A 22,807-nucleotide genomic window follows, 5' to 3' on the forward strand; every position below is an offset into this window, starting at 1 on the left:
AAGTGGGGTTTTCAAGCGGATTTTTTGAGAATGCGTGGTTACTATAGTGACCATATTCGCAGAGGGGAAGAGAAGAGGAGCATTTAACTAAGCCATGTGGTCCGCAGTCTCACAGGAAACCTGCTGACTCTGTGTGAACGTCTGGACCAGTGCATTTTGAGCACTTCTGCCTGAGCATCAGCTTAACAAACAATGGGCTCCAGCACAAAGAAAGGAGAGCTGGGGAGCTGGGGCGCGTGCTGGCCATGTACGTGTCAAGACCTGCGTTTGGAACCCACATAAAGCCGGAGTCAGCCTCTCTGATCCCCACTCCTATAGAGAGACAGAGATGGGACCCTCCCTGGAAGCCTGTGGCCCAGACAGGATGGCATACACAGGAAGGAACAACAGAATCTGTCACACAAGGTAGAAAGCAAGGACCATGTCCACTGGTCACCACACAAGAACCATGACATGTGCATACCACAGAGAGAGAGACAGAGGCAGAGGCACACAGAGATTTGTTACGTCAGTATGAATATTTGTGGGCCTGTATTTGTGCACACAGTGCCCATGGAGACCAGAAGACAAGGCTAATCTCCCGGAACTGGAGTTACAGACAGTTGTGAGCTGCCATGCGGGCGCTGGGAATTGAACCTGGGACCTGTGGAAGAGCAGCCAGTGTTCTTAACCACTGAGCCATCTCTCCAGCCCTAAGTAGTCGGGTTTTAAATGTTAACAAGTCATAAGGAAAGATCAGAGACTGTGAAGATCTGTCCACAAAGCATGCACATGACCAAGAGCATCATTTAACGTGACAGGTGCCGGTCTGGAGTCCCTCCTACCCTCTGGACCTCCCGAATTAAACAAGAACTTGATGGCATTAACCAGGATGTGCTTTGAGGCAAGAAATAAATCTTATTTAGGAAGACAGCTACCAATAATGATTACAATGAGGAAGAACTTTCTGGCTCGTCCTTGGTTAACCTGAAGGTTTGGCTACCCTTGCCGCCTGCCTTAGTTCCTCAATCACATGCAATTTGGTTGATCGGGGTATTCACCAGAGCCCTCCGCTAAGCCTGCCTCACACCAGAAACTTCCACACACAGCAGAAACTCAGCCAAGAGCACAACTAACCACTGGCATTGAATTCGTGTGTGCGTGCATGAGTGTGTGTGTCTGTGGGGGGGTATATGGAGTGTGTGTGTGTGTGTGTATGGTGTGGGGTGTGTGGGGTGTGTGTGTGGGATGTGGGGATATGTGTATGTGTGTGTGGTATGTGTGTGTGGTGTGTGTGAGTGGTATGTGTGTGTGGTATGTGTGGTGTGTGTGTGGTGTGTGTGTGTAGTGTGTGCGTGGTGTGTATGTGGTGTGTGGTATGTGTGGTGTGTGTGTGGTGTGTGTGTAGTGTGTGTGTGGTGTGTATGTTGTGTGTGTAGTGTGTATGTGGTGTGTGTGTGGTGTGTGTGGTTAGTGTGTATGTGGTGTGTGTGGTGTGTATGTGGTGTGTGTGTGGTATGTATGTGGTGTGTGTGGTGTGTGTGTGGTTAGTGTGTATGTGGTGTGTATGTGGTGTGTATGTGGTGTGTATGTGGTGTGTGTGTGGTGTGTGTGTGGTGTGTATGTGGTGTGTGTGTAGTGTGTATGTGGTGTGTGTGGTGTGTGTGTGATGTGGTGTGTATGTGGTGTGTATGTGGTGTGTGTGTGGTGTGTATGTGGTGTGTGTGTGGTGTGTATGTGGTGTGTGTGTAGTGTGTATGTGGTGTGTGTGTAGTGTGTATGTGGTGTGTGTGGTGTGTGTGTGGTGTGTGTGATGTGGTGTGTGTGTGGTGTGTATGTGGTGTGTGTGTAGTGTGTATGTGGTGTGTGTGGTGTGTAGTGTGTATGTGGTGTGTGTGTGGTGTGTAGTATGTATGTGGTGTGTGTAGTGTGTATGTGATGTGTGTGTGGTGTGTATGTGGTGTGTGTGGGGTGTGTGTAGTGTATATGTGGTGTGTGTGGTGTGTGGTGTGTATGTGGTGTGTGTGTGGTGTGTAGTATGTATGTGGTGTGTGTAGTGTGTATGTGATGTGTGTGTGGTGTGTATGTGGTGTGTGTGGGGTGTGTGTAGTGTATATGTGGTGTGTGTGGTGTGTGGTGTGTATGTGGTGTGTGTGTGGTGTGTAGTATGTATGTGGTGTGTGTGTGTGTGCTGTGTGTGTGTGTATGTGTGGGTCTGTGTGTGTGGTGTGTGTGTGGTATGTGTGTAGTGTGTATGTGGTGTGTGTGTGTGTGTGTGTGTGTATGTGTGGGTCTGTGTGTGTGTGTGTGTGTGTGGTATGTGTGTAGTGTGTATGTGGTGTGTGTGTGTGTGTGTGTGTGTGTGTGTGTGTGTGTGTGTCTGTGTGTGTGGTGTGTGTGTGTGTGTGGTATGTGTGTAGTGTGTATGTGGTGTGTGTGTGTGTGTGTGTGTGTGTATGTGTGGGTCTGTGTGTGTGTGTGTGTGTGTGGTATGTGTGTAGTGTGTATGTGGTGTGTGTGTGTGTGTGTGTGGGTCTGTGTGTGTGGTGTCTGGGTCTGTGCACGTACACAAGAACACATAAGGTTAAGGGTGGAGGTCTCAGGATGATCTCAGCTGCTTTCCCTCAGTGCTGCCCACCCACCGACCACAGAAGGAATAGGATGTCCCCAAGCCCCAGGATCCACCTCCCTCCACCTCCCCAGCACGTGGATTACAGACACACACCACCATGCCTGGCTCTTTCCTGTGGGTTCCGGGGAATCAGACTCGGGTCCTCATGCACAATTTTAAGGCGCACACTTCACTGCTGAGCTGCTGTCCAGCTGGACTTGTCGGCGTCAAGCCTTAAAGAGCACACTCTGTACCAAACACCCTAAAGCATCACATCAACAGCACCCCCATACCTGGCAGAGAACGGCCTCCCCTCCTCGGCTTCCAAAAGGCACGTGCACAATCATCCTGTCCTTGTCCGGATTCTCGAGGTGGCCCTGGAGTCTGCCTGGGGTGAGGCCTTCCTCATAAACACAGCCGCTGCTCAGGACACTGAGCCGTACCTCACTCCCATCAGCCTTTGAGAAAACCAAGTTCTGGGCTGTGTTCCGGAGCATGTCCCTGCTTGTCACCTGAAATCCACCAAACGTGAAAGAGGAAGACAGGCCCAGCACCTTCCCCCCCTGAGAGAGATAGGCCATGAACTTCTGGTGTATGTCTTCGGGGATGGGTTCCCTGGTGGCAATAACCAAGAGCAGACAGTTGTCTGGCCATGGGTCCCTGAGGGCACTGTCTTCCAGCAGATGGTAGAGAGTATAGCTGTCCGTGTCCACACAGTCGCTCAGGACAGACCGCACCTGCTGGAGCCGGCCTAGGGCTTCCTCGGAACTGGGGCCCACATACAGCAAGATATTGGGTGCCTTTCCCGAAACGTTGACTCTCCTCCCTCCCCTTTCAGGGCAGAGTTCGTCGGCAGCACCCTCCACACCGCTGCTGTGATCATAGGGAAGTTCTGGAATGTCCTCTGCAGATGCAAACCTCACTGACTCGATGGTACTGTTCTCAAGTTCCAAGCACTCGTGGCAGCTGGACAGGTGGAGCTGATGGTGCTCAGCGGAGCTCTGCCCCGGGTCGCCATCCGCGGCAGGCTCACCCCCAGAGGCACAGCCCCTCCTCCGAAGGGAAGGGCCTTCACCAGCCCTCGCGTCACCTTGGCCAGCATGCTCCATGACGCCCTGCACAGGCTCGGCCTCGAGGGAAGGTTCTGGGTTCAGCGGCAGGGCTTGGACTTGCTTGGTGGAGGCCTCGTTGACGTCCTTCAGCGCGGAGTCCTTTAAGTGAACTGCTAGAGCAGGGGTGGGAGAGATCATTAGTCAACTCTACTGACCAGAGACCCCACAGACGACAGCGTGCCTCCTGTCCGCCCCAACCCCACGTGCGTGACGGTGAGATCAAACCTGTCGGCTGAAACGGAAAGTAAACTAAGTCACGGCGCTGGGAAGTCACGACAGCCCTCGGAGGAACCACGGGGACACCCCATGCAAACACGTCCTAAAGTCACTTACAGACAATCTTCTGGGCTATGAGTCCATTGTCCATCTGCAGCCTCTCCTCCATAAACGCAACCCCGAGCTTGCTGAAGTCGTCCACGCTTGCTTTAGCAATTAATTGGTAGGGATCCCCGGGTCGGCATGCTAACGGCAAACAGCAGTCCGACCATTTTACAACCTGAGGACAGAGCAGGTGAGGGAGAAAAGAGAAGCTGGAACTTTTCACATCTACAGTGACCAGACACAATACTTTACCCTCAGGCTCCTGGGCACCATGTTACAGGCAGACAGACCGCATCCAGCAAGTTACCAGATAGCACCTTTGATCAAGAGCAGAGGCCTGGGCTCAGGCATCCTCATCCCGATGTGATCGATTACAAAGCACTAACCACAGCTGTCATTTAATGTAACTGGACTTGTGCCAGATGTGGTGCCAGATGTGGTGATGCAGGCCTCTCACACAATGGGCACCTAGGAGGCTGAGGGTCTCAAGTTCAAAGACAACATAAGCCACTTCCTCAAAAATCAAAGAAGAGAACTGGGAGGTGGTTCCATGGTTAAGAGCACTGGCTGCTTTTCCAGAGGGCCTGGGTTCGGTTCCCCGCACTCACGTGGTGGCACAGCTCTCTGTAACTCCAATTCCAGGGAATCTACTGCCTTCGTGTGGCCTCCATGAGTACCACGTGGGCACAGACACAGGAGAGTAAAACACCCACACACGTAAGATTAAATGTAAAAAGTAAAATAAAAACAAGTGTGACTTGGGAGTAAACGAAGGTGACCCAAGTCTCAGCTGCTTTAGGGCACTGGGGGAGAAAGGGACATTCTGCGGACATGAAACCTAACTGCCCTTTTGTGACGGGCACAGGACAGGTCTCCTGAACACCCTGCAATGTAAGAAGGAAACCTGCCCACCAGCCATGTTCAAGTCCAGCCAGGGGCCAGCTGCAAAGATCCCCCTGAGAGCACATCAGTCCCCCCACTCCCAGAGGGCAGCGCCCTCCTGCTGCATTCCAGGAATGCAAACTGTCCAACACAGTGACCGGAGTCAGCACCGACAGTTCCCGATCCCACCACTAGAGGGCGCGAGACACGTGAGGCGAGGAAACCGCCCTCCGGCTTCTTTACCAAAGAGTTTCACAAAGGAGCCCACACAGTCTCTGAGGATGCCCAGTTCAGCCGGAGGGACTCCGGAAGTCTCCAGCTCCACTCACGCCTCCCTGGCCCTGTGCAAGAGTCTGTCCCTCTCAAGCCCTCTTTGTAAAGTAGGAAAACGATGGCATCACCTCAGGTCTGTGTGGCAATGAGATTAGAGTGTAATGCTGCAGAGGGCTGGAGAGTCACCCCAGGGGCACTGCCCCCTGTTTCTAAGGACCTGAGTTCAGTTCCCAGCACCCGCGGGTACAACCCCTCTTCTGGTCTGAATCACACACACATAAAAAAGTAATAAAGCCAATATTTAATGATAATAATAATAATTTATAAAAGGAGTAAAGCTTAGGCTAAAGTCCAGAGTAAAGTCAGAGGTACAGAATTCTGAATTCCAATTTCTACGTTGAAGGGATAAGATTTTAGAATAAATTTCCTACTGGAAAATCACAAAAAGAATACACTGCTAAAATAACCAGGAATTCAAACACAGAAGACTGACATGGACCCCTGTCTCAGACCATTACCCAAACTGGGCAAAGACCTCAACGTGAAAGAAGAAATCAGTGCAAACTGTCAGAACCCAGGATCAAATGACAGTTTCTCAGATATGACATTAGAAGTCTAGGCAACTTAAGAAAAAAAAAATAAAGAGGCTGGAGAGATGGCTCAGTGGTTAAGAGCACTGGCTGTTCTTCCAGAGGTCCTGAGTTCAATTCCCAACACCCACATGGCCGCTCACAAATGTCTGTAACTCCAGTTCCTGGGGACCTTCACATCAATGCACATAAAATAAAGTTAAAATAAATTATTTTTTAAAAAGATAAATGGGAAGTTACCAATGCTTTTTGCACATCAAAGGACACTATCAAGAGAGTGAAAAGGAAACACACAGAGACGGGGGATATTTGCAAATCACACACCCAACTCCTACAACCCACGGTGAGAAAGTCAACAATGTACTTTCAAAGTGAACAAAGTGGAATTTGAATACATTTTTTCTCAAAAAATACAATATGCAAATGGCTAAGGAACAAAGTAAATGCAAACCAAACCACAAGGAAGATCACCTCTGTACCCCCAGAGCTGGCTAGCATCAGAATACAGGCAAGAATGCGGTGGAAGAGGGAACTGTAAATCCAGAGCCAGCAGGAGGGCTTAGCAGTTAAGGCACTTGCCACCAACCCTGATGATTTGAGTTCAATCCCCAGGACTAACATGTGGACAGAGAGAACCAATGACCTCTGACCCCCACCTGTGTGTGCTCCACAGCACATTTGTACACTCACACACACTCACACACAGGTACACACACACAGAGAATAAATGTAATAAAGTAAAAATTTAAAAAAGAAATTGGAATGAGAACAGATTGCTGGGGTTGGGGATTTAGCTCAGTGGTAGAGCACTTGCCTAGCAAGGTCTTGGGTTCAGTCCTCAGCTCCAGAGAGAGAGAGAGAGACAGAAACAAATTGCTGACAGAGATACAAAATGGTTCAGCATCTTCATCTTCAGGAGAGAATCTGAGGGTTCTTCAAAAGCTAAATATTGAGTTATCACATGACCAAACAATTCCAATTGAGTATGTACCAAAGAGAATTAAGAATAAATGCCATGTACACATTCACCCTGTGCATAAATGCTCACAGTACTATACCTAATCCCCTAAACCAAAAATAACCCAAATATCCTGTAATAGATGACTGAATAAAACGTACATCCATAAATGGACTGGGAAGCACTCGTTAAAAAAAGAGTTGAGGCCGGGTGGTGGTGGCGCACGCCTTTAATCCCAGCACTTGGGAGGCAGAGCCAGGCGGATCTCTGTGAGTTCCAGGCCAGCCTGGACTACCAAGTGAGCTCCAGGAAAGGCGCAAAGCTACACAGAGAAACCCTGTCTCGAAAAACCAAAAAAAAAAAAAAAAAAAAAAGAGTTGAGTACTAATACATTACAACATTGGGTGAATCATGAATATCTTAAAAGATGATTGTCTCCGTCGGGATTTCCATTGCTGCGACCAAACACCACGACCAAAACCAAGCTGAGGACGAGAGGCTTTACTTGGCTGACCCTTCCATATCACTGCTCATCATGGAAGGCAGTCAGGGCAGGAACTCAAACAGAGCAGGACCCTGGAGGCAGGAGCTGATGCAGAGGCCATGGAGGGGTGCTGCTTACTAGCTTGCTCCCCATGGCTTGCTCAGCCTTCTTTTTATAAAACCCAGGACCACCAGCCCAGGGATGGCACCACCCACAATGGGCTTAGCCCTCCCCCACCAATCACTAAGAAAATGCCCGACAGACTTGCCTGCAGCCTGATCTTATGGAGAAATGTCCTCAGTTGAGGGTCCCTCCTCTCAGATGACTCCATAAAAACTAGCCAGCACAGATGCCAATAACTCAAGGTCATAAATGATCCTACTAATGTAGCAAAATAGGCGAACTCTCCATAGTGAGAACGTCGATTAGTGATGGCAGTGGATGAGTGGACGGTGACTGCTGGCAGGGACAGTTGCTTTCTGAGGTGGGAAGGGTGAGAACTGTAGAATGTGCTGGGACGACATCAGGAACTCCTTAACTGAACTGTATACATTAGAAGAGAAGTCTTATGACATGTAAAGTACACAGCAACTTTTCTAAAACATTTATTTTTTCATTTTTTTATTATTATTATTTTTTGTTTGTTTTTTCAAGACAGGATCTCTCTATGTAGCTTTGCGCCTTTCCTGGAACTCACTCTGTAGCCCAGGCTGGCTTCAAACTCGCAAAGATCCACCTGTCTCTGCCCCCCAAGTGCTGGGATTAAAGGTGTGTGCCACCACCGCCCGGCTTTATTTTATTTTTATATATGTGTCTGTGTGTACATGCACACATGCACGCTGCTGCCTTCAGACACCAGAAGAGGGCGTCAGATATCCGTGGAGCTGCATTTCAAGATGACTGAGAGCTGCCCTGTGTAGGTGCTGGGAACCCAACTTCAGTACTATGCCAAAGAGATCAAGAGTTCAACACAGAGCCTTCTCTCCAGTCCCACACACGAATCTTTTCAGGAAAATGGTAAAGCAGTTGGCTGGTTCCGAACTCTTCAGGACAGCCCAGTCAGGAAGAGACTCAAGAGTGACAGGCTAGACTTGAACCCTGTAGTCTCCAGCTCACTGAGCTGAGCATCTCTGGTCTCTGAACTGATTTCCTGTCTATACGATGGATGGGATAAGACTGCCTACTTGATAGCTACCAGAGAGACTTAGATGGGACTCTAAGAGCCAGGTGCACATGGGTGCTCTGATTATCCCAAAATGTGAAGTTCTCAGAGCGGTTTCTCAGGAAACCAAACATGGAGGCGGAGAAAGTGAGAGTCAGATATTACAATAGTTCCTGGCCCTCCAGGACTCAACTTACCACAGGAGATTTTATTCCTTAGTGTAGTTGATATATTATGCACCCCAATAAACTTATCTGGGGTCAGAGAACAGAACAGCCACTAGACAGACATAGAGGCCAGAAAATGGTGGCACACACACCTTTAATCCTATCACTTAAAGACAGAGATCCATTCAGATCTCTGTGAGTTCAAAGCCACACTGGAAACAGCCAGGCATGGTGACTCACACCTTTAATCCCAGGAAGTGATGGCAGGAAGTAGAAAAGTATATAAGGCGTGAGGACCAGGAAGCTTTTAAGCTTTTAGGCTTTTAGCAACAGTTCAGCTGAGATCCATTCAGATAAGGACTCAGAGGCCTCCAGTCTGAGGAAACAAGATCAGCTGAGAAGTTGGCAAGGTGAAGTTAGTTGTGGCCTGTTCTGTCTCTCTGATCTTCCAGCATTCACCCCAATACCTGGCTCCAGGTTTGTTTTTATTAATAAGACCTTTTAAGATTCATGCTACATCTGGCGCCCAACTTGTCGGGTTACGAATTAGCTGCAGAGCTGGTGAGGTGAGGCTGGCTGGTGGCTTTCCCTATTTCCCTGATCTAAGGCTTTCACCCCTATATTTGGCTCCGTGTTTTTTATTTAATAAGGCCATTTAGAAATTCGTCTACACCTTAGTAGTCTCAGAATTTAAATTGAACTGAATTTTTCCTTAGAGAAACAACAGAGAGGAAAAGAAGAAGTTAACAGACGCTGTTAAAAGACTTGGAGGAATAGTCATAAACACAAGACTCTGGTCGGTAACTGACAGACATGTGCAGAAAGAGAAACCCAAGAATTTTCCTGTACATAAACTCAGGCCTCCCTCCACCTCATCACCTGATTCTCTGGTCTCCCAGACACAGCTCACACATGGGCTTCATCCCCCCACACACTCACAGAGCTCACACATGGGCTTCACCCCCTCACACACTCACAGAGCTCACACATGGCCTTCACCCCCTCACACACTCACAGAGCTCACACATGGCCTTCACCCCCTCACACACTCACAGAGCTCACACATGGCCTTCACCCCCTCACACACTCACAGAGCTCACACATGGGCTTCACCCCCTCACACACTCACAGAGCTCACACATGGGCTTCACCCCCTCACACACGCACAGAGCTCACACATGGCCTTCACCCCCTCACACACTCACAGAGCTCACACATGGGCTTCACCCCCTCACACACTCACAGAGCTCACACATGGGCTTCACCCCCTCACACACGCACAGAGCTCAGGCCCAGCCTTCATCCCCCTCACACACGCACAGAACCCACACATGGCCTTCATCCAGAAGGTCCCTCCCAGATGTACAGTGTACAGTAGAATTCCATATTTCAAAATTGACCTCTTACTAGGACATGATGGCTCATGTCTACAATCCTAATATTTAGGAAGCTGAGGCAGGAGGATTACCCTGAGTTCAAGGCCTATCAGAGCTACAGAGTGAGATCCTGTCTTCAAAAATAGTCTTTAAATGGCAAATGCATTACACACACACACACACACACACACACACACACACACACACACACACACTCAGGAATGCCACACACACACAGGAGAGAAAGAAGAAAATACATAAAAACACGTAAAACCCTGATCACTTGGATGCTAGCACACCGGCTGAAGCATGCAATAGACAAGCACCGTGCTGGTGCCCGGCATGGGAATGCGGCAAGGCTGTCTTGGAAGGAGACTAGAAGAAGTGCTAATGCCCAGGCAAGGGCGGGCTTTTCAGATGAAGATTCCCCAGTGAGGCAAACGGCATGGCAGGTGTCAGGCATGCAGGTGTCAGGTGTCAGCCCCTGCCAGCCAGGAAGTGCTCAGCCAACAGAGCTGCCGTGGCACCTGCTGACTTCAGGTAAAAGGAGCCGCTGATTAAATTCTCACAGAAGGAAGAGAGATGCGGGGAACAAAGGAAGGGCAAGAACAGAAGGCCGCAGAACAATACACCCCGATCAAGCTTCCCAAGCGTCTCCTCACCTAAAGGCACTTCCTCTCTCTAAGGAACAAGGTCTGTGAACCACAGACCATGGAAACTCCTTCGAGCATGCAGGGGTTTCAGATCAAAGAGAAGCCACTGTCACCCGTACTTCACGGGGCGTGGGGTGGGGGTGTCACCTTCCAGTCAACAGAAGCCAACAGGACACTTCAAACTTGCACAGGGAGATGGGAGATGGAGACAGAGGGCAGAGAAGAAAAGGGAGGCCAAGCCAAAGTCTGGCCCCAAAGATCAAAGCTAAGGGACCGGAGGCTGGTGTGGGCACAGACTTTCCTCCCACACACCACAGACAGAACTTATCCAATCACGGAAGCCCTGAACTCCGTGTCAGGACTTAGGACGACACGCAGGGATTCTCCACGGTCCCAGAAGCAGAGAGTGAAGCAGCGGAGATTCCACAGAAACCCTACACGCTGCCCGGCCGCCCGACTGGATACTATGCTAATTTCTACAATGTGCCATTTGTCGGCTTCCTACTCATCCGAAACACGCGCCGGGTTCCTAAAAGTTCTAGTTAGCGGGGACGGTGGCGAATGCATGGAATCCCCACACTGGGGAAGCAGGAGGAGAAACGCCAGTTTGAGGCCAGCCTGGGCTGGGTGGTGAGACCCCTCCCCCCATCTCAAAACAAAAGCTGGGCATGGTTGGTGCACACCTGTAATTCCAGCACAAGGAGGCTGAGGCAGGAGGACAGCTGCCAGCGTGAGGCCAGCCTCAGCTGTACAGCAAGATCGGATCTCAGGACCATGAACAGCAAGGAAGCCAAACAATGGGTTCCAGCAACAGATGGGGGGTCGGGGGCGGAAGAGGATGGACACACAGCACGGGAGGGAGTCGGAACCTGTGGCCCGGGAACCATGGCAGATCCACCATGTGCAGACATGGAGCGTCCTCCCCAGGCTCACCCGCTGAACCCTTGGTCCTCAGCTGCGGGCACTTCTTAGAGAACTGTGGAAGTTTGGAAGGTAAGGACCAAACTGTGGGTCACTGGGGGTGGGTCTGTGGGGGCCGGGTCTTGTCCCAGACCTTTCTTCCACCCTCCCTGCCTCTCTCTCTATAATGCGCCTCTGACGCGCATTCCTGCTAGAATCCAAGGCAGAGTTCCGATTCCCAATTAAAGCGTATGTGGCCTTTTTTTAAATTAGACTACAGCAATTCTCAACCTGTGGGTCTCGACCCCCATGGGGGTCTCATACCAGATACTTACATTACGATTCCTAACAGTGGCAAAATTACATTTATAAAGAAGCAACGGAATCATCTTATGGTTGAGGGTCCCCACAACATGAGGAGCTGTATCAAAGGGTCGCAGCGCTAAGGAGGCTGAGAACCACAGGTTAGAGTGTTCTGTTTGCCATATCACTTAAGAATATTCAATTCGCCGGGCAGTGGTGGTGCACGCCTTTAATCCCAGCACTTGGGAGGCAGAGCCAGGCGGATCTCTGTGAGTTCCAGGCCAGCCTGGTCTACAGAGCGAGATCCAGGACAGGCACCAAAACTACATAGAGAAATCCTGTCTTGAAAAAAAAAAAAGAAAAGAATATTCAATTCTGCCACATAGTAAATAGTAAAACATGCTCATGATTTAAACCCCATATATTTTATCTTTTTTAAAAGAATTTTTTTAATGCATATGGGTATTTTGCCTGCACATATGTCTGCATATCAGGTGCATGCCTGGTGCCCTCGGGGGCCAGAAGAGGGTATCCAACCTCCTGGGACCGGAGCTACAGATGGTTGGAGATGCTGAGAATCGAACCTGGGTCCTCTGGAAGAGCAGCCAGTGCTCTTTAACCACGGAAGCGTCTCACCAGCCCCTACAGACCTATTCTGTGATGGTCATAACCTGTAAGGCACACTAAGACAGACAAGTGGGACCTGCGTGTGCTGACATGGACAGAAAAGAGTGACACCCAGAGACGAAAAGCCGCGGGTCACCAAGTGCGACCGTCAATCTTCATGCTCAACTTGACTGGACTTAACATCTTCTCTGAAACACACCCAGGGCTTATCAACTGAGGAGGAGATTCCCACCCTAACCAGGAGGGGCTCCGTCCCATTGGCTAGGGACGCTGACTGAACAAGAAGCAAAAGGCAGTGTATTCCGGCGTTCTTCACTCTCTCTGCGTCCTGACTCGCCACGACGTGAGCTGAGGAAGCAGCTTCACTCGGCTAAGACCGCAGCCTCAGACCCGCCTGCAGGCATCATCCTTCCCTGCTGTGACAGTGACAGTCTCCTCACGGTGTGAGCCAAACAAGCCCTCCTTTCCTGGAGTTCTTACTTGCCAGGTACTGGTCACAGCAGCAAGAAAAGCACCAGACACAAATCACGCCATGTCTGGATCTGAGGTGATGTCATCCTCAAACGACCAAGAGCCTCACGTGTAGTCTACGTAAAAACACAGACAGACAACGCGGGTTCCAAGCAGATGGCTGCTCAGGCACAGCTATTGCAGGCACGCATGCACGCACGCACGCACACACACACGCACGCATGCATGCCACAATTACCACGGAGCCAGAGCATGCTGGCTTCAGGGACCTTCCATCTGCTGGGCCGCAGCAACCTCCACTCAGGTCCTTGTATCCATGGGAGGCAGGAAAGGCTGAGGACGCAGAGGGAGGGACAAGATGTTGGACACTGCACAGCCTCTGTTCCAAGGTGTGGACCTTCCGTCCCATGGGCATCTGATCCAAAGCGTTGACCCAGATCTCCCCTTCTCACGGCACATCTGAACTGACTTAACCGACACCGTCACCTGACAGCAGAGGCAGGGGGATCTCTGCGAGCTTGAGGCCAGTCTACACAGACAGTACCTGAGAGAGCTAACTGAGGTGTGGCCGTGGCGGGAATTCTAAGAATGCGGACGCATCCCCACATCCAGTGCACCTTCTTCCCCTGCAGTAACAGAACTCCGAGCCTTTGCCGAACCTGCAGAGTCTAGTGAGGGACTGGAGTCCTTGTCCTCCCCACGGCTAAGGGGCCAAGGGGACGGTGTGTCTAAACTCCAGGCTGGCCATCTTCCTCTCTTCCCTTATCCTGAAGGCTACAATGTGGGTGCCGTTGGCGAGAGAGTGACAGGGGACAGCAGGAGCCGGAGGCTGGTCTCACAACTGCCTTGGACGGCAGAGAAGGAAAACTGTAACACCTCACTGAAAGGGAAGTCCACTGTCGGTCTGCCGGAGCCCCTCAGTCACTGGGGGTCTCTCTGTTAGCTGATATCCCCCACAGTACAGCAACCTTGTTGCTAAAGAGGTAGTGTGTCACCACCCCATGATGATATACAATTACGTAACGATTTAGAAAATTAAAAACTACAGCAGTGGTGGTGGTGTATGCCTTCAATCTCAGCACTAAGGAGACAGAAGCAGACGGATCTCTGAGTTTGAGGCTAGGCCGGTCTACAGAGTGAGTTCCAGGACAGCCAGGCTGCACAGAGGAACAATGGTGGGGGACCTACAGCAGTTAGGGGCTGAGGATGTAGTTCCATGGTAGAACAATTGCTTAGGGACACTGGGACCTGTGTTCAATCCCCCAGCTCCAAAAACAAAACAGTTACAATAGCTGCAGCCCTGTGTTACAAAAGAATCTGTGTACATTTGATATTTTATTGTAATGTTTTAAAACTCTTAAAATCTTACAGGACTTCTGATTTCCACATTTGTGTAATAATGTAGAAGAGGGATGTAAGTGTTTAGAAACCTGGTGCTTGTTCATTTGGGAAATTCATACCTAAAAAGAAACTGGAGAGGGGCCAGGGCGCTGGCTCACCACGTAAGCTGACTGCTGTGCAAGCAGGAGACCTGAGTTCAGATCCCCAGCACCCACCTAAGAAGCTGGGTGTGGCCATCAGTGATAACCTCAGGGCAGGAGGGCAGAGACAGGTGGATCCTCCAAGCTTACTGGCCAGACAGCCTAACCCAAGAGCAACCCCTGAATTCAGTGATGAGACCCTGTGTCAAAAACTAGGGTGGTGAGCACACATATGTGCATACACGCACACACATACACACACACACACACACAAAATATATATATATATATCCCACCCCCAAAAAAATGTAATTGTTTTAAAAGAATCTGGGAGGGAGGGAGAGAGGAGGAGCCAAGGGCCGCAGCAGATGGATGGCTCCATGTGACGCTCACAGGGGTGCATGTTATGGCTTTGATGTTGGGTGACACTGATTGAGATAATGCTGCGTGCTGGTATTTTAAAATAATGTTTAAAGATACTTGCAACTGTAAACAGGATAAATACATTCAAAAATCCCTTTAAAGGTGATTGCAAATGTTTGCTAAACTTAAAGAATGTTAAGGTAAAACCCTAAGGACGGCCAGGAGTGGCTGGGAAGTTGAAGGCACTTGGCATCAAGCGTGGGGTCTTAATTGAGTTTCTAGTGCTGTGATAAACAAAAGCCCAAAAGCCGCCTGGGGAGGAAAGGGTTGACTTGGCTTACAGTCCACCATCAGAGGAAGCCGAGGCAGGAACTCAACCCGGGGACTCGGAAGCAGGAGCTGATGCAGAGGCCATGGAGGGTCGCTACTCACTGGCTTGCTTCCCATGCCTGTTCAGCCGGCTTTCTTGTAGCACCCAGGCCACCTGTTCAGGGGTGGTACCACCCACAGTGGGCAAGGCCTTCCACATCAATCATCAACCGAGGAAATAAATACTGTTTGGGACGTTTTGATCACTCTGACACTCCCGAGGCTGCCAATGAAGTTAAACCTTGAATCAGAGGGCGGAGTCAACCTTCAGCGGGCCAGAATTAACCGCAGAGTTTTTGGCGGACCCAGATTAGGATGGAGAGACACAGGAAGGAATAGAGAGGGGCTGAGAAAGATTCACGGGCCTTTTCAGTCTGGAAGTGTGGAGGGGCAGGGTCAGCTGACCCGCTGCTCTTGGGATCTATCAGGTTTTACTCCAATATCTGACCCCCAAGATTTATTTATTAATAGAACAATATAGGCAATTGCTTCAAAATACCCTACAGACTTGCCTACAGAAAATCTGATGGAGGAATTTTCTCACTTGAGGTTCTCTCTTCCCAGATGACCCTAGCTTGTGTCAAGGTGACAAAAATCTAATCAGGATATGGTGACCTGAGTTTGATTCCTGGGAGACACTTGGTAGAAGGAGAGAACTGAGTCCCTCAAGTTATCCTCTGACCTTCATACATGCTACAGCATGTGCACACACGCATATACACAAATAAATAAATGTGGTAAAATTAAAAATAAAGACCCAAAGAAGAATAGGCAACCATATCACACAAGCTTTTCATAGATTAAAAAAAAATAATAATAAAGTACATATAAGCAATTTTATGTGACTTAACTAAATGATCATTTGCCATTTGCTTTTAAAATAATTCTTTCAAAAGTAAGTATACCGACAGGCGGTGGTGGTGCACGCCTTTAGTCCCAGCACTTGGGAAGCAGAGGCAGGCGGATCTCTGTGAGTTCCATGACAGCCAAAGCTATCCAGAGAAACCCTGTCTCGAAAGTTCATCAAAAAGATATTGTCTCAATAGTTAGTCTGCTGATACCAAACACAGACAGTCAGCTACAAGTACTGCTGACTAGACTCAGTTTAACAAAACCTTTTCCTGTTTAGAAACTCAAAAACCAACAGATGAAAACCATTCATTGTTCCTCTGGCAACCAGAAAGGATGTGAGTACTGAGCACCAGTGAAAACACTGCCGCTCAGCCACCGTGGCTTTGCCACTCGGCTTCCACTTTCAAAAGCAACAACTGAGGTAAGAGGCCCTAAGCATCGGGGGCCGTGTGTGAAACACCTCCACGGACCTGACCAATGGCACTGCCCTTGTCATCAACTGTAGAGGGTCAAACGAAGCTTCGAGAACATTCTGGAGAGAATGCGGGAGTCTCAGGACACCAGCCAGCTCTCGGGCCTGCTGGCCAACCCCCACCACACACACACACAGCAGCCAGCCAGTCTCTCTCTCCTCTCCTGTCCTCCCCATTCCCAGTTCTCCCTCCAGGCCTTGCACCCCGCTCAAGCGCCCCCTGGTCTCACCTCTCTCTTTTCTATTCTCTCCTCCCAGCAGAATGTCTTGTGGATGATCACCACAAGATAAGGGTCCCACAAACTCAGGCGTGAGCAGCAGGGTCCACCAAGGGCGGGCAAGAGGCACACAGTGGACAAGTGAGAGTGGAAGCCAAGCCTGGCTGGCCACAGTCAGAGCCAGGAGACCCCCAGGCTTGGGGAGAGTCAACCGACCGCCACCTGAAGGACCAGGACTGCACTTCATGGGCAGGCTGCCACCAAAGCTTCAGCAAGAGTGTCCCAGCAGGGTGTGCTCCGGACCAGAACTCTGGCCATCGAGGGGAAAACCAAAAAGGGCCACAAGACAAGACAGGACAGATTCCCAGTTTAGACAGAAGACTCAAGGAGACGTGGTGAGGAGCCGTGAAAATGAAGACGCACAGCAGAGACACCAGGAGCTGTGTCGATCAAACTTGTAACTTAATGGAAGTGAGAAGGAGGTGAAGAGGAGTCCATTTGTCTGTCTGTCTGTCCGTCCGTCTGTGCATGCGTGCGTGCGTGCGTGCGTGTGTGCATGCAGGTGTGTGTGTGTCTCAAGCAGATGATAAACAAGTTTTGGACCTGTGTCTGAGTCTGAAGCATTTCCAGTCAACTCCAGCCAAGACATCCAGGAAGGAGGCAATTATGGAAGTCAGCCCTTTGGGGTACCAGGAAAAGGACGAGATAAGGAAGAGATTACCAGGATGGACCAGACCACCTGGGACAGAACACAGGCCACTGTTGCCTAAGTACATTTCGAGATGGGTGGAGGCACCTGCTGCCAATCCCAGCAACCTGAGTTGGATCCCCGGGAGCCAGCATGGCAGGAGAAGAGACCCGAGTCCTGGTAACCAAACCAGGTTACCAGGTTTGGCTACCAGGACTTCATGTGCTAACTTCACATGCACACGTCTATGCACACAATCAATCAATCAGTCAGTCAGTCAGTCAGTCAGTCACTGTAAAAGGAAACAAAAAAAAAAAAAACTATATAAAGTGTAAAAAAAAAAAAAAGGGACTGGGGAAATGACTTCATTGGTTACCTGCTCGCCATGTCTACACAAGAACCTGAGTATAACCCTAGCACCAAGTTAAAATCCAAACCAAGAGTGATGATGCTCCTTCAAACACTTGGGGAAGGTGGAGACCGGCAGACTGCTCAGCCTCAGGTCCCAGTACCAGACCATCTCAAACACAAGGTGGACAGAAACTGAAGATACCTAAGGTTGTCCCCAGCCTCCACATGCACCCGAATACACAAACACACACACACACAAATGCACGTACATGCACAAGCAAAGAAACAGATGACACTAATTTTACTAGTATATTTTATATATACTGATATATATACCAAATATATCCCCAAATAAAGGAAGCCACCCATAGTCCAAGAAAGAACATTCATTAAAAAAACAATAAAAATTTAAAAAAAAAGAAAACCCGCTCAGGTGTGGCCGAAGACACACCCTTAAGGTCCCACCAGTGGAACATGGCACTCACTGTTTCTGCAGACGATGGTTTCTGGAAACTGTCACCTTGTGCCCAGATGCTCTCTGTCACAAATGCTATGTGCTCTGCCTCAAGTATGAAGGGAGAGACAAGAAACAGGGCCCATTTGTTCAAGTCATCAATAGACTACAAAGAAAGAAAAGAAAAAGAGGACTCAGTGTCATTCCAGGCCCCGATGGCCACTTACCTCCACAGCCTGGCATACATACCCTCCCCCTGCTTCTTCAGGAAAGATCTACAGATATACCCAATACACTTCTGCAGACCCCTCCAACCAAGCGTCAGACCGTGGGGGTTTAAACCGCTGTATGGTTCCTGGTCTGGCTCACAAGAATTTCAAAATCTCTGGATATCTGTTCCATGCAGGTCGTTCTGACAGCTTAACAAGTATGAGCGCTCGGAGTCACTGGAAAGTGCGTGTACGGTGAGGCTTGGAAGCGCATGCCTGCCAACTTCTCAAAGTCACTCAATCGCCAAACCCAGAGACTAAGTGACTCCAGGAAAGCGCCTTTCCAACGTGCTTTAGAGGAAATGTGGACCCCAGTGGGGCTTTTAATAGCGGATTATATGACTGGTTAACAACCAGAGTAGCTGGCCCTTCTCACATGTTCAGACAAAAAAACAACTGTCCTCTATACAAATAAACTCACTTTTGTTCTTACCATTAATCCATAAACTACACTGTGTAATAACCATTTCCACAGCTTTTGCCGCGGATCAGGTATGGGAGACCTAGAGGGACTCAAACATGACCCACACAGGACACAAAGATCGTGTCAATTTATACAGGGACTGGCCAGCCTCAGGTGCGGGTAGCCTGTTTAGGTGAGCTGTCAGCCTTGAAATTCCAGTTCCCTTATTTTCAGATTTCTGGGAGGAGGATCGTAATTTGATTTAGAAGGTTTTAGTCTGCCAAGTGGGGGTGTCTTACCCCTTTAATCCCAGCACTCGGGAAGCAGAGGCAGGCGGATCTCTTAGTTCGAGGCCAGCCTCGTCTACAGACCGAGTTCCAAGACACCCAGGGCTACACAGAGAAACCCTGTCTCCAAAAAAGGCGGGGGGGGGGGGGGGGGGAGGGAGGGGGAATGGGACGGGACACCCAGAGCAGAGAAAGCAGGACTCTAAGGCTGCAAGAACCTTCTCAGAACCACAGCCCTGAATAAAACAGACCGCAGTGAGGTGTGAGCAAAGCTCCAGGCTGAGAGACGGGGGCTGCCTGTGCAAAGCAGGGGTGCGACATCGGGCAGGTATCCGCAAGGCGATCCCCACTTGGGGTTCGGAAGCAGGTAAGAGCCAAGTAACCAGTTTAGCGTAGTGAGCAGGCCAAAGGGGTCATGAAAATGTCCAAAGGTGTCTAGGAAAACTTATTTGTCAAAATTTCTACTCCGATATAACCGCAAAGGTTTTGTGTTGAATAATCAGCTTAGAAACCACCCCAGTGGGAAGATCCACCCTCACTTATCTCCAGTTCTGTGGTCTCTCTCAAGCAGTCTAAGAGAATTTAGCCCCGATGTTCTAAGAGGAGCAGCAGTGTCCATCGTACCTGTCTTGTTCCAGGAGGTGCTAGTCACGGCTAGGCAGTGTCTATATACTTAGGACACCTGAGGCCCCTGAGTGGTATTCACACTGTAGTTCCTTTACACTTTTTGTGTGTACAGGTGTCTTGCCACCTTGTGTGTGTGTGCACTCCTCGGACCCCCTGGAACCGGGGCTACAGATGGTTACAAGCCACCATGTGTGGGGGGGGACCACAGATGGTTACAAGCCACCATGTGGGGACTGGGAATTGGACAAGGGAACTCTCAGGAGCAACAAGTGTTCTGAACCGCTGATTCATCTCCAACTCCTACACTGTATTTTTTTTTTTACTTAGAGTGTTGTCTTTGTTAATTTCCTGGAAGCACAATTCCATCCCCATACCTAAGCAGCTTGACAAAAATATCCAGCCTGAAGTAAGATTATGATTCCTATATGGGTGTTATGGTTTGACATCTATGAAAAAGAACACTCATTTTAGTGCTAGAAGTGGGGCAGTTTTCCAGAAGGAAGCGGAAAGGGGAAAAGGCCGTTGAGAAGCAAAACACTGTGTGATGTTCACAAAAACAAGTGATGTCCAGAAGCACAGGGTAGGAAGTGCACTGTGCAGTCAGGTCCCTCGCCTGCAGCGGGCCTGTGCAAACGTTGGGCCATTGTCCCCTTCCCAGTGAGGGGGCCGCGGCCATCACCCTCGGCACTGGTCCGAAAGCCAGCCCATGGAAACGCGAGGTGCCGAGTGGGGTGTCCGGGGTGTCCCCGCTACAGCTGCAACCGACAGAAGACGCGGCGGGAGGGGCAGCTGGCCCGCGGCCGACGGCGCCCAGCAGGGATTCCCGGGCTCCAGTGCACGCCGAGGCTTGCGCTTGCGCTTCGGCGCGCGGCCGGGGTGCAGACGCCGCCGCGCCGGGGTGCAGACGCCGCCGCCGCCGCGCGCCGGCTCCACGCACAGGCGCCCCCGCCCGCCGCCCACCTGGCTCTCGCCGACGCAGAAGACGCGGCCGCCGCGGCTCAGGCACACGCGCGCGCCCCCGGGCTGCGCGGCGGCACGGCAGAAGGTGAAGGAGCAGCGCGAGGCGCGCAGCCGCCGCACCGTGGCGAGCACCAAGGCGGCCGGCCGGCGGCCCCAGCGCGCCCACAGGTACAGGTAGCACAGCGTGATGAGCATGGCCGGCGCCCGCACCCGGCCCGCCCGCGCCAGGCCCCGCCCCGGCCGGAAGCCGGGCTTGGGGAGGGAGGGAGGGGGTGGAGTGCGCGTGCGCTGCGGGAGGGGCTGGGGGCGGGGCGGGGGCGGGGGCGGGGCGGGGGCGGGGGCGGGGGCGGGGGCGCCGGCCGGGGAAGGAGGCAGCGGAGGGATGCGCCTGGGGTGGAAGGGATGCCCGGCTGGGTAGGAGCTGGGGGCGCCGGGACTACGGAGAGGGTGACGCGGGTACGGAGGGGCTACGGGAATGGGAAGGCCGGGCCAGGACTGAGGATGGCCCTGGAAGAGAGGTTACGGACTCGTCTCCGGAGGCCGGCTGTTCAAGACCGGGGGAGGGAGGGAGGGAGAAGACAGGAGAGTGGAGGTGTGCCCTGAAGATGGAGAGACACAGGCTGCACCACTAGAGGGAACTGGGGAGGTGACCGAAGCTGTGCTGGGAACTTATGGGAACAGGGGCGTGGAGAAACCTGGAGAGGCCACTGGGTGGGGGGGTGTAGAGGGGGAAGGGAGTGATGGAGGGGATGGTGTGGAGAGAGAGAGTTTGGTGGAGAGGGAGGGGTGATGGGGGGATGGAGAGGGAGGGTTGATGGGGTGATGGAGAGGGAGGGGGTGATAGGGGTGATGGAGAAGGAGGGTTGATGGGGGTGATGGAGAGGGAGGGTTGATGGGGGTGATGGAGAGGGAGGGGGTGATAGGGGTGATGGAGAGGGAGGGTTGATGGGGGTGATGGAGAGGGAGGGTTGATAGGGGTGATGGAGAGGGAGGGTGATGGGGTGATGGAGAGGGAGGGTGTGATAGGGGTGATGGAGAGGGAGGGTGATGGGGTGATGGAGAGGGAGGGTGTGATAGGGGTGATGGAGAGGGAGGGGGTGATAGGGGTGATGGAGAGGGAGGGTCGATGGGGTGATGGAGAGGGAGGGTGTGATAGGGGTGATGGAGAGGGAGGGTTGATGGGGGTGATGGAGAGGGAGGGGGTGATAGGGGTGATGGAGAGGGAGGGTTGATGGGGGTGATGGAGAGGGAGGGTTGATGGGGGTGATGGAGAGGGAGGAGGTGATAGGGGTGATGGAGAGGGAGGGTTGATGGGGGTGATGGAGAGGGAGGGTTGATGGGGTGATGGAGAGGGAGGGTTGATAGGGGTGATGGAGAGGGAGGGTTGATAGGGGTGATGGAGAGGGAGGGTTGATGGGGGTGATGGAGAGGGAGGGTTGATAGGGGTGATGGAGAGGGAGGGTTGATGGGGGTGATGGAGAGGGAGGAGGTGATAGGGGTGATGGAGAGGGAGGGGTGATAGGGGTGATGGAGAGGGAGGGGGTGATAGGGGTGATGGAGAGGGAGGGGGTGATAGGGGTGATGGAGAGGGAGGGTCGATGGGGTGATGGAGAGGGAGGGTCGATGGGGGTGATGGAGAGGGAGGGGGTGATAGGGGTGATGGAGAGGGAGGGGGTGATAGGGGTGATGGAGAGGGAGGGTGTGATGGGGGTGATGGAGAGGGAGGGTTGATGGGGGTGATGGAGAGGGATGGGTGATAGGGGTGATGGAGAGGGAGGGGGTGATGGGGTGATGGAGAGGGAGGGTTGATGGGGGTGATGGAGAGGGAGGGTTGATGGGGGTGATGGAGAGGGAGGAGGTGATAGGGGTGATGGAGAGGGAGGGGGTGATAGGGGTGATGGAGAGGGAGGGTTGATAGGGGTGATGGAGAGGGAGGGTTGATGGGGTGATGGAGAGGGAGGGTCGATGGGGGTGATGGAGAGGGAGGGTTGATAGGGGTGATGGAGAGGGAGGGGGTTATGGGGGGGGTGGAGAGGAAGAGTTTTATGGGGGGTGATAGAGAGGGAGAATTTGATGGGGGGGTGCCTAACCTAATCAAGTCAAAGTCCACCTTATGTCAACAGCCAATATTTGCTAACTATCTA

General features: G+C 51.4%; 1 protein-coding gene across 7 annotated transcripts in view; it reads right to left on the reverse strand.

Moving 5' to 3' along the window:
* The window catches only part of Hlcs (holocarboxylase synthetase), a 194,153-nt gene that overhangs the window by 148,333 nt on the left and 23,013 nt on the right, over positions 1–22,807 (reverse strand). For 3 of the 7 annotated variants that reach the window (XM_076549257.1, XM_042259609.2, XM_042259610.2), the window contains 3 exons: positions 18,149–18,283; positions 4,036–4,198; positions 2,884–3,815 (listed from right to left, as the gene is read on the reverse strand). In XM_076549257.1, the coding sequence (XP_076405372.1) occupies positions 2,884–3,815; positions 4,036–4,087 (984 nt within the window). In that variant the 5' untranslated portion in view covers positions 4,088–4,198; positions 18,149–18,283. Of the gene's footprint in view, positions 1–2,883; positions 3,816–4,035; positions 4,199–18,148; positions 18,284–20,663; positions 20,880–22,807 lie in introns of those variants that run through there. The other 4 variants (XM_076549258.1, XM_042259613.2, XM_076549259.1 and 1 more) reach the window with 3 other exon arrangements.

This window comes from Peromyscus maniculatus, chromosome 12 (genome assembly GCF_049852395.1).
Source record: "Peromyscus maniculatus bairdii isolate BWxNUB_F1_BW_parent chromosome 12, HU_Pman_BW_mat_3.1, whole genome shotgun sequence".
In the NCBI taxonomy this organism is placed as follows: domain Eukaryota; kingdom Metazoa; phylum Chordata; class Mammalia; order Rodentia; family Cricetidae; genus Peromyscus; species Peromyscus maniculatus.